Source organism: Sturnira hondurensis, unplaced genomic scaffold (genome assembly GCF_014824575.4).
Source record: "Sturnira hondurensis isolate 20B ecotype Veracruz unplaced genomic scaffold, ASM1482457v3 Scaffold0021632, whole genome shotgun sequence".
In the NCBI taxonomy this organism is placed as follows: domain Eukaryota; kingdom Metazoa; phylum Chordata; class Mammalia; order Chiroptera; family Phyllostomidae; genus Sturnira; species Sturnira hondurensis.
Window position 1 is genome coordinate 2,376,392 of NW_028094263.1, and position 15,856 is coordinate 2,392,247.

At 46.1% G+C, this 15,856-nt stretch overlaps 1 protein-coding gene across 3 annotated transcripts in view; it reads right to left on the bottom strand.

Moving 5' to 3' along the window:
* Window positions 1-15,856, bottom strand: part of B4GALNT2 (beta-1,4-N-acetyl-galactosaminyltransferase 2 (SID blood group)) — a 36,613-nt gene that overhangs the window by 1,441 nt on the left and 19,316 nt on the right. For all 3 annotated transcript variants that reach the window (XM_037033378.1, XM_037033380.1, XM_037033379.1), the window contains 5 exons: window positions 13,882-14,062; window positions 12,751-12,837; window positions 3,306-3,493; window positions 2,401-2,541; window positions 367-586 (listed from right to left, as the gene is read on the bottom strand). In XM_037033378.1, coding sequence (XP_036889273.1) covers window positions 367-586; window positions 2,401-2,541; window positions 3,306-3,493; window positions 12,751-12,837; window positions 13,882-14,062 — 817 coding nt within the window. The remainder of the gene's footprint in view (window positions 1-366; window positions 587-2,400; window positions 2,542-3,305; window positions 3,494-12,750; window positions 12,838-13,881; window positions 14,063-15,856) is intronic.

Genomic DNA, 15,856 nt, shown 5'->3' on the forward strand with positions numbered 1-15,856 from the left:
GAATAAGAGGGGAAAGAGGAGGGAGTAGTTAACCAGTTGCAGATAAATAGGAAAGGATTTTAGGGAAAATGAGGATAGGACACAGAGTGGGGAAAGAGGGCGTGGACAGAGCTGTGGAGAGGGGGAGCGATGAAGGGGAAGGGTGTCTCAGATAAGTAGGAATAGCCTGCAGGGGGGCAAGAAGTCAAAGGGGAGGTGAAGAGGGAGCCAAGAGAGGCCTCGAGCTCCTTAATTTGGGAGGAAAGGGACAGGAAACATGGTTGCCGGGCAAGCGGCTGTGATCCGTGGAGCAATGCTAGGGGAAGAACAAACTTCCAAGGCCAGCTCACAACCCAGCGGCCGCCCTCCCTCCTGCAGCCTCCCCACCTGAATGAGCCACGCGTTGCAGGCGGGGGTCAAAGCCGACTCTCAGCAGCCGGTCTGTGTGGGCCAGGAAGAAGTTGACCACGCCGCTGGTCACCACGCAGGTGGGGAAGCCGTCCAGGGGCCGGAATGATCCTTCCCTCCGGTGAAGACAGTCGCCATTCTCACCCTGCTCCAGCAACAGCTTAAACTGGAACACGTTTCCAAGCACACTGCCGCCTACCTAGCCCATGGACAGGGAAATCCACATTAGAGAACACAGACTCAACATCCATCTTGCCTCTTCGAGGACTGAACCTCAGTTACACCAAGAATCACACCCTTTCTCTACCTACCCTTCATACTGTCCCTCAGTTACTCTCTCCTCGCCATTGCAGCCACAGCCTTCAGCACCGACTGCTGAGTCCTTTGATCCTTCGTTCCTACTCATCCCAGAAAATCTGGTTGGTTGGTGAGAGCAGAAAGCACTCATACCAGGTTGAAAGGGCAGACAAGTTCGCTGCTCTGCTTGGCCTACAAGCAAGCTCATCCCTTCCAGAAGAAGGTAACTCCCTTCCATTAGGAGGAACAGTATTTGGAGGAGCAAGAGCCCGCATGTGCAGTGGTCCATGTGTGGAGTCTCCCCTGTTGGGCTTCTTGCAGCTTCTTGCAGTGTGTCCTCCCGTTCTCTGCTCCCCACTCACCTCTCTGAGCAGCTGTCCATGCACTCATGGGGCACACGGGCACTTACATACCTGAGCCCAAGCAGAACTGGACAAGCGGGTACATCTATGCCTGAACCGTCATAATCGTTCGAGATGGCATAGCAAAGCCTACTGCTTTTCTCTGTCACCTGTTCTTTCCTCCTTCCTTTTTATAAATGAACCATCTGAGTTTTAAGCGATTATATTAAGATACAGTTAGTTCGCTATCCAGCTAAAGAAGAAATTTCCCCATTTCCTTTGCGAGGTCTGACCATGTGGCCAAGTCCTGGCTGATGGGCCACGATTTAGACAGATCACATTTTTCGAAGAAAATGGTTTTCTACTTCCTTGCTCCCCTCTCCTCTGGCCTCGCAGCTGAGGACCCGAAGGTGATGGAGCAACAAGAGAAGGAAGCTGGTCCACGATGACCTCGAAGGCAGGGTCAAGTGCCAGCTCGGATTCCAACACATGCGGGAACCACACCTTCTCTCTCATTTACGCTGTTGATTTGGTCTCTGGAGGAGTGGCGGAGAGACCAGAGCAGTCACCTGGATGCTCTGGGGACTGTCCATCTGAGGTAAGAGTTGGCTGTGGTCACAATAGCACTCATCCATTTTCTTTCTTTCTTTTTTTTGAAAACAGCTTTTGTTGAGATACCTTTAACATGTTAAAAGTGTACATATTTAAGGGTACAGCTTGATGTTCTGACATATATACACACTGTGAAAAGGTCACCACAGTCAAGCCCACTGACCTGTTGCTGTAACTAAGTATCACTGTGTGTGCTGAGGAGACATGAAACCCACCCTCCCCCAACGTTCTGGAATACGGTGCCGCACCGTTCCCTGCCAGTGCCTTCTCTTCTCCCTTCTGCGTGTGTGCTGATTTTTGATGTTTTTATTATTTTCTTCTTCTTAAACTCTCCTGAGGAGTAAGTGTGCCTTTAAAGCTTTGCACCATTTACACTTATTTTCAGGCGCGTGTGACAGAATCGCAGCACTGCTTGCTCTTTCATCTCACACTGCTCCAGGGAGGAGGTTAGAAGTGACGCATAAACACATCATTTGAAAGATGAAACAATGACGGTTTGGGGTGGGGCTGTCATTTTCTCCAGGAAAAGTAAGTGTGGAGGCAGAAACAGAACTTGCACGTCTCCCGAGTCCTAGTGTGACCCCCAGAGCTGCGCTGGCTCTTCATCTCCTGTGTCGGCCCCTCCCCCTCCCCTTCCTTCCCTCTCCTCTCCTCTTTTCTTCTCCTCTCCCCTCACATACTTTCCTCTCTCCCCTTCTCTCCTTCCCTCTCTTGGCTGTTTCTACAGGTTGCAACTGAGGGAAAACGGGCAACCCTTCCTTACCACATCCAGCTCAGTTTTCTCCAAAACATCCACCAGCATCTCAATCTTGGTCTTGTCGTTGAAGAGAAAGTCATCGTCCACCCAGAGAACGTATTTGGTGGTGACCTGAGATATGGCCAGATTCCTACCAGCAAACCAGCCCTGCGGGTGGAATGAGGCTCGGTCAGCGGTCACCATGAGCACAGTCACATGGCGGAGCTTTCTCAGTCCCGATAGCTAGGCTGCACCTCGGACAAATGAAGTCAGACTTTGTGGGAGTGGACCCAGTATACGACTGCGGTTCAGAGCCACTGGGTTAAAGGGAGCCCATGTCTCAGAAACACGGGAAGAAGGACAGTGACTTTGTGGACCAAAGACAGAAAGACTAGAAAGCTCTCTCTTGGCCCTTTGGCCAGTATGGATGGATTGAAGCTCTTTTCCATCTGATAGAATCTCTGTGGCTCTCCTTCCATGTCTCCTTGTGTTGCCTGGAAGATGTTGGAAGGAGTGGATACTATGTACAGCACCCCCTTCCTTCTGTGTGTCTCTGGAGGAAAGTGTGTGGCAGAGAGAGACAGAGAGATGGCCACTCCAGCTGGGGCGGAATCAGGGATGGGAAGTTTCTCTGCTGTTGGAGCCATATGTCAAGACTCCTTGGGACGTCAGACACTTCAAATCACTTAGCAGGACCTTGGTCAACTTCCACACCAAGTGTGAGGAGAGTCAGATTAGCCACCCCGTTAATGCAGAAAAATGAAAGTGGCCTGATTTCTCTGAATTTGGAGTCAGCAAGGGGATCCAGAGAAGAGTCTTACTCCTTCCCACTTAGGACCGGGTTTCCTTGGGAAGGCCACTCAAGCAGCCCCGTCCAGGGTGGCACCTGACTCTGGGGCCCTCTTGCGTTTCCCCATCTGGGAGGGACATACCTTCCCAAAGGGCATGATGTAGTACTCCACGTGGTTGTCATTAATTTTCAAAGGTTCCTTGCTGTCATCAGCCACGATCACAGTCAAGTCTGGGTAATATTCACGGAGACTCCGGAGCATGGCCATGAGCTTGTGGGGACGGAGGAAAGTTTTGGTGGCAATAGTTACCAGGTCTCTGAGTTTCCTCTCTGGGCAAGAAAGGACAGATGTCAGAGCACTGTCTTTCAAGAAGCCTCACTGTCCTACCGTGCATTGTTCTGGTGGTTTCTTCATGTCACAGCCTCTCCGTGTTTGTGGGCCTCGTACCTCAGAAGGTGCTTAATAAGGGCTTGTTCGTTGGGTTGGAAAATAAACACATTTATGTATCCCTGTGTTCACTGCAGCGTTATTCATGGTGGCCAAGACAAGGAAACAACTGTGGCACCCTTAGAGAGATGATTGGATAAAGAAGATGTGGTACATCTAGACACTGAACGCAAGTCAACCATAAGAAAAATGAAATACTGCCATTTGGAACAACGCGGATGGATCTCAAGAGTATCGTGCTAAGCGAAATAAGTCAGATGGAAAAAGTGAAGAGCCATATGATATCACTCATATGTGGGATATGAAACTGAAAACAACCAAATGAACAAACGAGACAAACAAACAAACACTCGCAGACACAGACAAAGTCTGATGGTTACCAGAGGGACAGGGAGTCAACTATCCGGTGACGGAAGGAGACTTGGCTTGGGGTGGTGAGCACATGGTGCAATACAGAGATGATGCATTAGAACTGTACACTTGGAACCGACATAATTTTATTAACCAGCATCACTTCAAAAAAATTAATAAAATTAGAAAATAAATAAATCAATTTAAAACATAGGGAGTTTGTTGAAATTTTATCTTATATTTTAGAAGTTTTTTTTCCTGGTTCTGTTTGGTTCCACTATGCCATTTTCTACTGTCTGTTTGAGTGCTTTATGGAATGCCTGGTTGTCACACTTTGCTTGCATTCTGTTTCCACTTACTACTAGGAGCTGAGATGCACAGAGCTTTTCCCTGTGATATGGAAGGTCATGGGGCCCAGGAAGAAGCCAGGAGGTTTATAGGAATTGAGACCTGTTCCTGCCATCGGCTGAAACTCCTAGAGAGAAACCTACTGGGACTTTACGCTCAGGAAGACGTACGAGAAAATGGGTCTACTTGGAGATTGGAAGAACTGGACCAGGTTGTCCACCTTAAGGCACGTGATTTACATAAAAGCCTGGAGAAGGGACAGCTTTCCTAGGAAAAGACCCCATGCTAGAACAGCTGGAGCTGCTGGTGTGTGTTTGGAATTTAGCCACCAAGGGTGGAGCCACGCCAGCTGACTGAGCACATGGGCAAGGGGGGTTTCTGTGGGTGAGCTTAGCTGGAGTTAGCACAACCCTACCTAGTGTTTGTGAGTGCGTGCTCTGTAATCCCACTGCAGAGCCACTTTCTCAGAGTGACAGGAGTCGCTCCCGACCCCCGGGGTTGCTCCATTATCCGTTCTCCTGGTCTGAGAGAGAGAGGAAAAAGGTATAAGTGGGAAGAGTCAGGTGAATCCCATTCAAGAGCGGTCAAGTGAATCCTCCCTTTGCTTTTCTAAGGCCACGTGACAAGTTTGGTTCTCTCGTTAAAGAGAACCAGGAGTGTGAATTATCTTAGGCTGTGGTCAAGGTTAAGGGAGTCCTGGCCAAGTTGGTGGTGTAGCTCTCTGCTTTCCTCCCCCATCCCACAAACACACAGTAATGAGACAAGAGAGAAATATAAAGAGACAGCCATGCACAAAAATACATGACTTTTCATAAATTAGAGGAACAAATGAAGGCTAAACTAATTGAAATGAAGGGAAATGCACAGGAAAGCAATAGTGATGGAAAGGAAACTGGGACTCAAATCAAGGGAGTGGTCCAGAAGGAAGGAAAAAATGACCAAACAGAAAAGAATGAAGAAACAATAATTCAAAAAATGAGGAGAGACTTAGGAACCTCCAGGATATCTTTAAACATTCCAACATCCAAATTATAGGGGTACCAGAAGGGGGAAAGAAACGGCCACAAGTGGAAAACTTATTTGAACAAATAATAAAGGAGAACTTCCCCAGTCTGGCAAAGGAAATAGACTTCCAGGAAATCCAGGAAGCTCAGAGAGTCCAAAAGAAGTTGGACCCAAGAAGGAACACACCAAGGCACATCATAATTACATTAGCCAAGACTAAAATGAAGGAGAGAATCCTAGAAGCAGCAAGAGATAAGGGGACAGTCACCTACAAAGGAGTACCCATCAGACTGTCAGCGGATTTCTCAAAAGAGACCTTACAGGCAAGAAGGGGCTGGAAAGAAGTATTCCAAGTCATGAAATCCAAAGACCTACATCCAAGATTGCTCTATCCAGCAAAGCTTTCATTTAGAATGGAAGGGCAGATAAAGTGCTTCTCAGATAAGATCAAATTCAAGGAGTTCATCATCACCAAGCCCTTATTATATGAAATGTTAAAGGGACTTATCTAAGAAAAAGAAGATAAAAAATATGAACAGTGAAAGGACAGCGAACTCACAGTTATTAACAACCACACCTAAAACAAAAGCAAACCAAGGGGACAGCTAGATCAGGAGCAGAACCATAGAAATGGAGATCACATGGAGGGTTAGCAACAGGGAAGTGGGAGGAGGAGAAGGGGGGAGAAGGTACAGAGAATAAGTAGCATAAATGGTAGGTAGAAAATAGACAGGGGAGGGCAAGAATAGTATGGGACATGTAGAAGCTAAAGAACTTTTGACATATGGACATAAAATAAAGGGGGGGAATGGTGGGGGAGGGGCGTGCAGGGTGGAGGGGGGATAAAGGGGGGAAATGGGACAACTGTAATGGCATAATCAATAAAATATATTTAAAAGAAAAAATAAAAGACTTCGTCACCAAAAAAACACACATGACTTTTGTAGTACGGGGCCAATGGTACTGCGTCAATGGATACTGCGTCTGACTATGGATCAGAAAAATACATGACTTTTCTTCCAAGGAAAAGAAACAGAGCACCAAGCCGAGGCTGGATTCTGGGGTCAGGGCACAACAGAGGAGGTGGGAGGCTGATTCTGAAAGGTCACGAAGTAGAGGTGTCTCATGGGATGTGTGGGTCCAGAGCCAGGCTCTTTGCTACAAGCCAGGGACTGAAACTAGGTTGCATTCCCCCGTCCCCCACCTACTACCTACTGCACAAGGAATCCCAAACAGCTATCAGCCCCACACACCTCTCTGGCTGCAGGCAGAGATGATACCACCTCACAGCAGGACCTGTGCTGACCCACCCTCAGGCCCGGCAGCTCGCTCCTCTGGAACTCCAGCGTCACCCTGGGGCAGGAGCCCAAGACCCCAGTGTCAGGGAATGAACTGGGAATCTGGGGAACCTGAAGGCAGAACCAACTGTAAAGCTGTGAGATGGGAAGGAGCCAGGAGAGGAAGAGAGAGGACAAAACAAGCAAGCATGGGTCTCCTCCTTAAGATGAGCTCACCAGCAGAAGTTCAAAAACACTCAAAATTAATACGAAAAACAACAACCAACTAATCTACTTTGTGCGGACAAACCCACTCCAGAGAGACTGCGAACAATAGGGACACCTGACAACGATTTAAACTGAAAATGTTTAAAATCTTTAAAGCAATTGGTAACAGAGTCACATATATAAAAAAGAAAATAGGAAACAAAAACAAGTATAAATAAAATGAGAATACCTGAATATGCAAACTGCTTACAAATTACTGGAGGTCCATGTTAAGCACGCAAAGCAGGGCATGACTTCAGATGTATTTAAATGTTATAAAAAGCACAAGAGTGAATGCTATGAACAACTTTATGACAACAACTGACGATTTTATGTCAAGTGGATACTTTTATGGAAACATTAAAAAAACTGACTCAATGTACATATAGATTAATAATCATTAAGGCGCGGAATTACATTTTAAAACTTCTCCCCTTTCCCTCACACATTCCCACTTTTAATCCCTAACCATATACCTTGGAACTCAAACCCCCTCAAAGACCAAGGGACCAAATACATTTTAAGAAAAGTTCAAGACACCTGTAATTCCTACTTTATTACAATTCATTTCAGAAAATAGTAAAAATTAAAAAAAGGAAAGCTACCCAACTCATTTTAAGAGACACGTATAATATTGATAACTGAGCAAGGATGTTACAGGGAAAGACACTCTCAGTTTTGAATGCAGGCGCGTAAATTCTAAATAAAATAGTCATAAATTTAATTCAGCATTTAATCAAAATATGCACTGCAATCAAGATGGGTTTATTCTAGCAATGCAAGGATATTTCGGCAGCAGAAAGTCAATCCATATAAATCACTGTATGAACTCATATCAAGGGGAAAAATTATTTCAACAGGCAGGCAAATTACCTGATAACATTCAATACTTGTTCATAACAAAAACTCTTAACAATGAAATAGAAAACAGAAAGGAGAAATAGAAAAATGCTCAGCAATAGAAACAGAAGGGAAGAAGGAGACTTTCTGACCCTGGTACATCTACCACACCCCCACACAGCAGCCATTAGTGGGGTAACATTAAAATATTCTTAAAATTGGAGGATTTCTGCCAAGATGGAGGCATAGGTGGAAACACCATGCCTTCTCCCACAACCAAGTTTGAATACAACAAAGGTTTAGTAAACAAAGACATAGCCAAAGAACAGAAAATTGAACTATACGAAAGTCCGACAACAACGAACCCTGCAACCAGAACGGTAAGAGGGGCGGAGCCAGCAGCGGAGCAGGGTCGGGCAGGAAAGATTCCCCCAACCCAGGCGCCCAGGCAGCCCGGACCCAGTCGGGGTGCGGGGCAGACTGACCGCGGTTGAACAGTCGCGCACAGTGAGACAGACCATGCAGGCCCCAGAGGGCGAACCTAGTGGTGGAGGGCTGACAGCGGTGGCACATTCAAGTGTAGTGGGATGAAACGCAAGGGCCCTGGTGAGGGTGGCAGCTGCGGCAGCAGCGGTGGGAGGAGGCAGACGGGATCGCTATGGCTCCTCTTTGACCCTGCCCCGACATACAGGGTCACAACCCAGCGACTGAGTTGCCCTGCTCTGGTGAACACCTAGGGCTCCGATCCTGATACATAACAGGCGCAAACAGTCCAAAAGATGGCTCAAGAAGAACTCAAAGCCCCAGAGCCGATAACTCTTAAGTGACCAAGAAATAGCCAGCCTCTCAGATGCACAGTTCAAAACACTGGTCATCAGGATGCTCACAGAACTGGTTGATTATAGCCACAAATTAGAGGAACATATGAAAGCTAAACTAATTGAAATGAAGGGAGATGCACAGGAAACCAATAGTGATGGAAAGGAAACTGGGACTCAAATCAATGGAATGGACCAGAAGGAAGAACGAAACATCCAGCCAGAAAAGAATGAAGAAATGAGAATTCAAAAAAATGAGGAGAGGATTAGGAACCTCCAGGACATCTTTAAACGTTCCAACATCCAAATTATAGGGGTACCAGAAGGGGAAAAGAAACAGCCACGAGTGGAAAACGTATTTGAACAAATAATAAAGGAGAACTTCCCCAGTCTGGCAAAGGAAGTAGACTTCCGGGAAATCCAGGAAGCTCAGAGAGTCCCAAAGAAGTTGGACCCAAGAAGGAACACACCAAGGCACATCATAATTACATTAGCCAAGACTAAAATGAAGGAGAGAATCCTAGAAGCAGCAAGAGATAAGGGGACAGTCACCTACAAAGGAGTACCCATCAGACTGTCAGCGGATTTCTCAAAAGAGACCTTACAGGCAAGAAGGGGCTGGAAAGAAGTATTCCAAGTCATGAAATCCAAAGACCTACAGCCAAGATTGCTTTATCCAGCAAAACTTTCATTTAGAATGGAAGGACAGATAAAGTGCTTCTCAGATAAGGTCAAGTTCAAGGAGTTCATCATCACCAAGCCCTTATTATATGAAATGCTAAAGGGACTTATATAAGAAAAAGAAGATGAAAAATATGAACAGTGAAAGGACAGCAAACTCACAGTTATTAACAACCACACCTAAAACAAAAGCAAACCAAGAGGACAGCTAGATCAGGAGTGGAACCATAGAAATGAAGAACACATGGAGGGTTAGCAACAGGGGAGTGGGAGCAGGAGAAGGGGAGAAGGTACAGAAAATAACATAGACAGTAGGTAGAAAATAGACAGGGGGGAGGATAAGAATAGTAGGGGAAATATAGAATCTAAAGAACTTGAGACACATGGTTATAAACTAAGGGGGGGAGAATGGTGGGGGAGGGGTGTGCAGGTGGAGGGGAGTGATGGGGAAATAGAACAACTGTAATGGTATAATCAATTATATATATATACATATATATTCTTAAAATTGGGAACAAGCAGAATTGCCTGCCACCACTGCTACTATTCAACACTGTAAAAATGGAGATTTTGGCCCTGGCTGGTGTAGCTCCGTGTATTGAGCATGGGCCTGTGAAGCAAAGGACTGCTGGTTCGATTCCCAGTCAGGGCCCATGCCTGGGTTGCAGGCCAGTTCCCAGCAGGGGACTCAAGAGAAGCAACCATACATTGATATTTCTCTCCTCCTTTCCTTCTTTCTTTCCCTTCCTCTCTAAAGATAAATAAATAAAATCTTTTCTTAAAAAAAGTAAATTACCGAAGAATCCATGGAGACTACAATATGGAGAGGTCTACTGAACTCATTGTTGGGAATATTCAACTTCCTAATATTGAGAATTCATCTCTAATTAATATTTAAATGCTACAAAATTCTAATCAGGATCTCAAGGCATTTTAGAGGATCTTGATGAGCTGACCCAAAAATTCTAATGGAAGAGTAAAAGACCAAAAAGAACTTTACATTAATAAAAAATTTTAATGACGTACCGTTATCCCAAAGTACAGGATTTATCCCTACTATGTAGAAAACCTATTATAAAGTGTATCAAAACACTATGGAATTAGCCCAACAGTAAACAGACCAGTGCAATGGAAGAAAGCCCGGATTCAGGCTCCTGTGCTTATGAACCGTGGCGTGTGGTGGAGTGCGATACAAGCCAGAGAGGAGGGAGAGATTATGTGGTGTTGGCACAATTTGCTGTAAATAGAACAAAAGATTACATCTCCATCATATGCCTAAAAAATGGGCCCTGGCTGGTATAGCTCGGTGCATTGAGCGCGGGCCTGCGGACCAAAGGATGGCGGTTTGATTCCCAGTCAGGGCACCTGACTGGGTTGCAGGCCAGTTCCCAGGAGGGGACGCATGAGAGGCAACCATACATTGATATCTCTCTCCCTCTCTCTTTCCCTTCCCATCTAAAGATAAATAAATTAAATCTTAAAAAAATAAAAATAATCTCTACATTTTTCAGCTATCTAAATGGGAAAGCAAACACATGCATCTTTGGAAAAAATATAGGAGAACAGCTTTCTGGCTTTAGCGTAGGGAAGAATTTCTTGAACACGGCTCAAAAAAAGCAAAAACTAGAAGAAAACAATGAATCAATTTTACCACAGTCAAGGATAGAGATTTCATGTAACAAGAGATCCCAGAAACAAAATCGAAAGACAAGCCATGGGCTGACAGGACGTCAGAATCCAGGACGTCAGAATCCAGAACGTCACACCACACAGTGTGAAAACTTTTAGGAAACGTTCCAAAAATACGTAACTTCACACCGTACCCATTGTGTGTGTGTTGGGGGGCGGGGGATAGAAATCTACATATTAAATGCACAAAAGCAGGGAGAAATACACGTGACTATGGTTGCTGGAGGCAGGGAGGGGCAGAGGTGGTGACTTCCGTCAGGCCTACAACACTTTGTCTTTAAAACAAACCTGAAGCCCTTTAAAAAGTTTTTTGGGAATTTTCTTACACTTATTTTATTTATTTTTGAGATAGTTATATTAAACAAATCTTATCAATCATTGTCCATAATATTTATTTCTATCTTAAATCATTTATGTTTCAAATAAAATTATTTGAAGAGAATAGATTATATTTGAAATATGTAGGTAGTATATATTTTTAAATGCCAAGTAATTCAAAATTCTAAATATATAGAAAGTGATACCATGAAATAACTTCTTCTCACCCCTGTCCCCAACTACTTGGTTTCCTACCAGGAGGCAACCAATATTAGCAACTTCTTATTTATTTTTCCATAATTAGGCAATTATGTAAATATATTCTTTCCCCCCCTTTTTTTTCTTTTACATAAATTGTAGCTTACTCATCGCTCTCTTCTGTACCTTGCTCACATCTTGGAAAGTATTTTGTATCAGTATTTAAAAACCCTAACCCTTCTGCTTTCCTCCTCCTTCCTTCCAGAACATTTCACTTTTAATGTTTTTTTCATTGCAAAAAAAATGTTATTTCACACAGAGGTAAGTGTCTGTAGGATCATTTCTAGACATGGAATTTCTGGCCCAAACTACACACATTTAGAATGTTAAGAGTGCCAGTTCCTCCAGAAACGTGTCCCAGTTTGTAAGGATGGCTGTTTTCCCATTCCTTGGCCAGTACTTTCTGATATAAACACAGTTTTCATTTGTCCTTTTCTTAGTGTGATCCTGAGCATATATTTTAATGGCTAAAAGACTTGCCAAACCTAACTTTTTGTTATTTGTGCCTTTTCCACGGGCTTATTAGGTGTTCTTTAGTTACTGATTTGCAGGTGCTGTAAGTAAAATTAGACCTTTTATGTTAATGTGGGTTGAAGATATTTTTTCCCAACTTTTTTTTCATTTAACTTTGCATATGGTGGGTCTCTGCCACAAACACGCTAAAAAAAAATGTGTATGTTATGTGTTAGTCTTTTCTTTATAACTTCTGGGTTTTGTGTTATATTTAGAAAGACCTTATACTCCAATATTATTTTTAAACTACATTTATTTCTAGTACTTAAAAAAATTAGACATTTGATCTATTTGGAATTTATCTTGATTCGAGCTATGAGACAGATTCAGCTGCGCATGTCCACACAGCTCCACAGTCACCCCACATGGTTCCTTCAATAATCTGTCTGTTCCCCCCTTTAATTTGAAAAGATACCTTTATCAATCACAAGGTAAAACTCTGGTGTGTCTATTTCTGGAATTCAAATTTGATTCCATTGATAGATCTATTCACGCCCAGTACCATTCTGTTTTTACTCCTATTACTCTTCCTTATTAAAATGTTGCCATTCATCAGGACTTTCTCAAAATAAGCGCAACCGTATAAAAAGCGTAAGTCAGCCGTATCGGAGCAGCGTGTCCTCCAACTGCTTCCTGCCACACAAAGTTTGCTGTCAGGACCCATATCTGAGCTGCTACTTTGATGGCGTCTCAGCCTCCGTCTCAGAGGGGATCTGGACTCCACCAACAGCGCGATGGGACGCCACCGTGCAGCCCCAGGGACAAGGGCCTTACCTGGTCCAGGGTCATATAACTTGGGGAGGACAGGATGGCTGATGGTCACTGGAAACTTGGCTACTGAGGACTTGGACTCCAGGCTCACTGCAGACAGAAGAAGGGTCAGAGAGGTCAGCACCGTGTCTGGGTCACTCTACACAGGGGCGCCCATGCAAGGTGGGGATGAAGGTTTAACAGACAGCGTCCTGGCTGTGATGGGACTGAGGACCTAGTAGAGTCCCAAGGCGTCCTGGCTCCTGACTTGCTGTGTGTCCCTGCCGAAACCTGCTGAGTGTTCCTCAACTCCCATTTCTTGCCCTTGTTAGAATCTGGTGGGGTAGGGTGGAGTCATAGGGTGTGAATTAAATTTGACTTTGCCAATTATAATCTGAAATGCCTTGGGCAAACTACTCCATCTCCTCCAGCTACAAAACCGGGATGATACTACCTGCCCTCTTTTAATTCACACGGTCATTTTGCAAAAGGAAATGTTTGAGAACCTGAAGGCAGAGAGAACCTGCTCTTCAGTGTGTGGTCATGAGTGATCTGTCCCGTGTCTCATTTCTTTATGAGACTATATTCTCATAAAGAATATATTCTTTCTGGTCCTGGGGATGCCAGGCAAAAGAGAAAGGGGTGACCTTCAATTCATCCACAAAGAAACCGGGCTCCCCCCGAGGAATTCCGGGGAATTCCTAGAGCAGGGCTTGGGGGCGTTGATTGGGGAGGAAGAGTCAAAGCCACTGCCCTTTGGTTGGGGCTGTTCCCCACATCCTCTTCCTGTTAATACCCGGACAATAAACGGATGCATCGACTGACTCCTTCCTCTACCACAGCTGAAGGCTTTGGCTGTAAGAACTAGAGAACAGGGAAAAGAATTGGACGGTGTCCAGGTACACTGTGTGAAAGATCTGTCCTCACAGAGAGACGAGCGGGCATTTCACCTGTCCTTTCCTTGAGTCCCTTCTATGGAGTCAATGGCAATGTGGGGATATATACTGGGTCCAGTAATTCAGAAGTTAGGTGTCTAGGGTTAGAAACGGGAGCAAGGGAAGCATCTGAAAGGCAGGCAGGCTTCTCGGAGGAGACCTGGAGAGCGCCCAGCAGAGTTCCCAGCTCCCTGTTCGCCATCCAAGGACAGGCTCTCACCCACATCCACCTTGTGGGGCTGGTACACCGTGCTGGTGTAGGTCACGTGCTGGAGGATGAAATTCAAAAGCTTCCGGTCCCTGGTCGAAATGGTCAGCCGCTTCTGACCTCTGCCCTGCACCACACTGTCTGGGATGTCGACGAGGGTGTGGAATGTCCCCAGAGAAGCAGTCAGGGTGACCTAGGGTGGGTGAAGTACAAACAGGCTAAATGCAAGGGAGGACACATATCCAGCATGGCCAGCAGGCAGAGCGGACATTGGGGTGAGAGGGGAACCATCATGGACACCCAGAAGCTAGGGTCCGGCTCCGTGTGGTGTCACTGCTCCGGGTCCAGCGGAGGAGCAGCAAGCCCTGGGGCCTGGTGCATTCAAGCAGTTTCCTTTCTTCTCATCTCTTGGCTTACAGGACACCATTTTTCTAGGTTTCTTCTCACTCCCACAGGTTGCTCCTTCCGACTTCCGTTTGCCAACCCCTCCTCCTCTGCCGGGCCTCCACATGGAGGTTTTTCGGGGCTTGATTCTACGCCCTTTGCCCTTTTATTCTAACACCTTCTTGCTAGAAGATTTCATCCACTCCCAAGGCTTTAAATACCATCCATGTGCTGACGGTTTCAAAATATATGTCAACAGCTCATCACTTTCTGATATCCAACTGCCTGGTGGGTTGCCCTGCTTGGAAGTTTCACAAGCAAATCCAACTATCTTCAAAACTGAACTACCGATTTTTCTCTAGAAACCTGATTGTACCCTTTCCCTGGTTCTCCCTGCTTTGGGAATGGCACCTTCGTCCATTCAACCGTCAAGTCCCCCAGTGAAAATCGTTGCTGTCCTGCCCTTTCCCTCACACTTGCAGCTAATCTGTTCACCAGTCCTAACAGTTCTACCTCCAAAATACAGGCAGAGTCGGTCCACTTCTCCTCCTCCCCATTCCTACTCCCCAATGCTACTCTCTTCTCTGGCCTTCTCGACCTCGGCAATGGCCGCTTATGTCTATGAGAAGTAGACTAGACTAAGTCACTCCTGCTGAAAACACTTCAGCCAGTCAACGGATATTTCCTGAGATCCAAACCACAGGCACGAGGGAAGAGTTGTGACTAAGACAGACAGACACCTTTGCCTTCGAGAAGCTTATAGCCTGCTGGGGAAGAAAGGCACTACGCATGTAATAACACACAACAAGGTAGTTCAGACACAGAGGGTGCTGTGAAGGAGGTAGCAGAGTACTGAGCAAGCGACAGAAGGAGGGGGCGGGGCTCAGCCGGGGGAGGGGGCAGAGGAGGCCCCTGCAGGGTGGAGTAGCTTTGCTAATTCANCTTCGAGAAGCTTATAGCCTGCTGGGGAAGAAAGGCACTACGCATGTAATAAATAACACACAACAAGGTAGTTCAGACACAGAGGGTGCTGTGAAGGAGGTAGCAGAGTACTGAGCAAGCGACAGAAGGAGGGGGCGGGGCTCAGCCGGGGGAGGGGGCAGAGGAGGCCCCTGCAGGGTGGAGTAGCTTTGCTAATTCACCACCCCTTCCAACTTCTGTGTAAAACGCAGAGGTAAGGAAACTGCCACCACGTTTCCCAGGCTCCTTTTTAGCTGGGGTTCTCAACGGGATGTACGTCCCATCAGTCAGATGTACCTGCGGAAGTCCCCAATTTGGAGCTTCGTTACGTGGGGAAAGCGGGGCAGGGCACGAGCACCCATCTCGGAAGCCCTAATCCTGACCGAGGCAGCACAGGAGCCACGGCGGTGGCAGCAGCTGCTTCTTGCAGAAGCAGCAGCCGCGTCTGTGGGGACTCAGGGCTTTGGCGTGGTCTGCGAAGTCCTCCCTGGAACTGCGGCCACTTCTACGGCTGAAAAAAGTGTGCCTTCCACAGGCACCCACCCCCCTACCCCCACCCCCACCTCAGACTCGTGTCTGGTGTTTAATCTGGATGGGGCTCTGTCAAAATGTGAGACTGAGGGAGGGTCACGGGCCGTGAGTC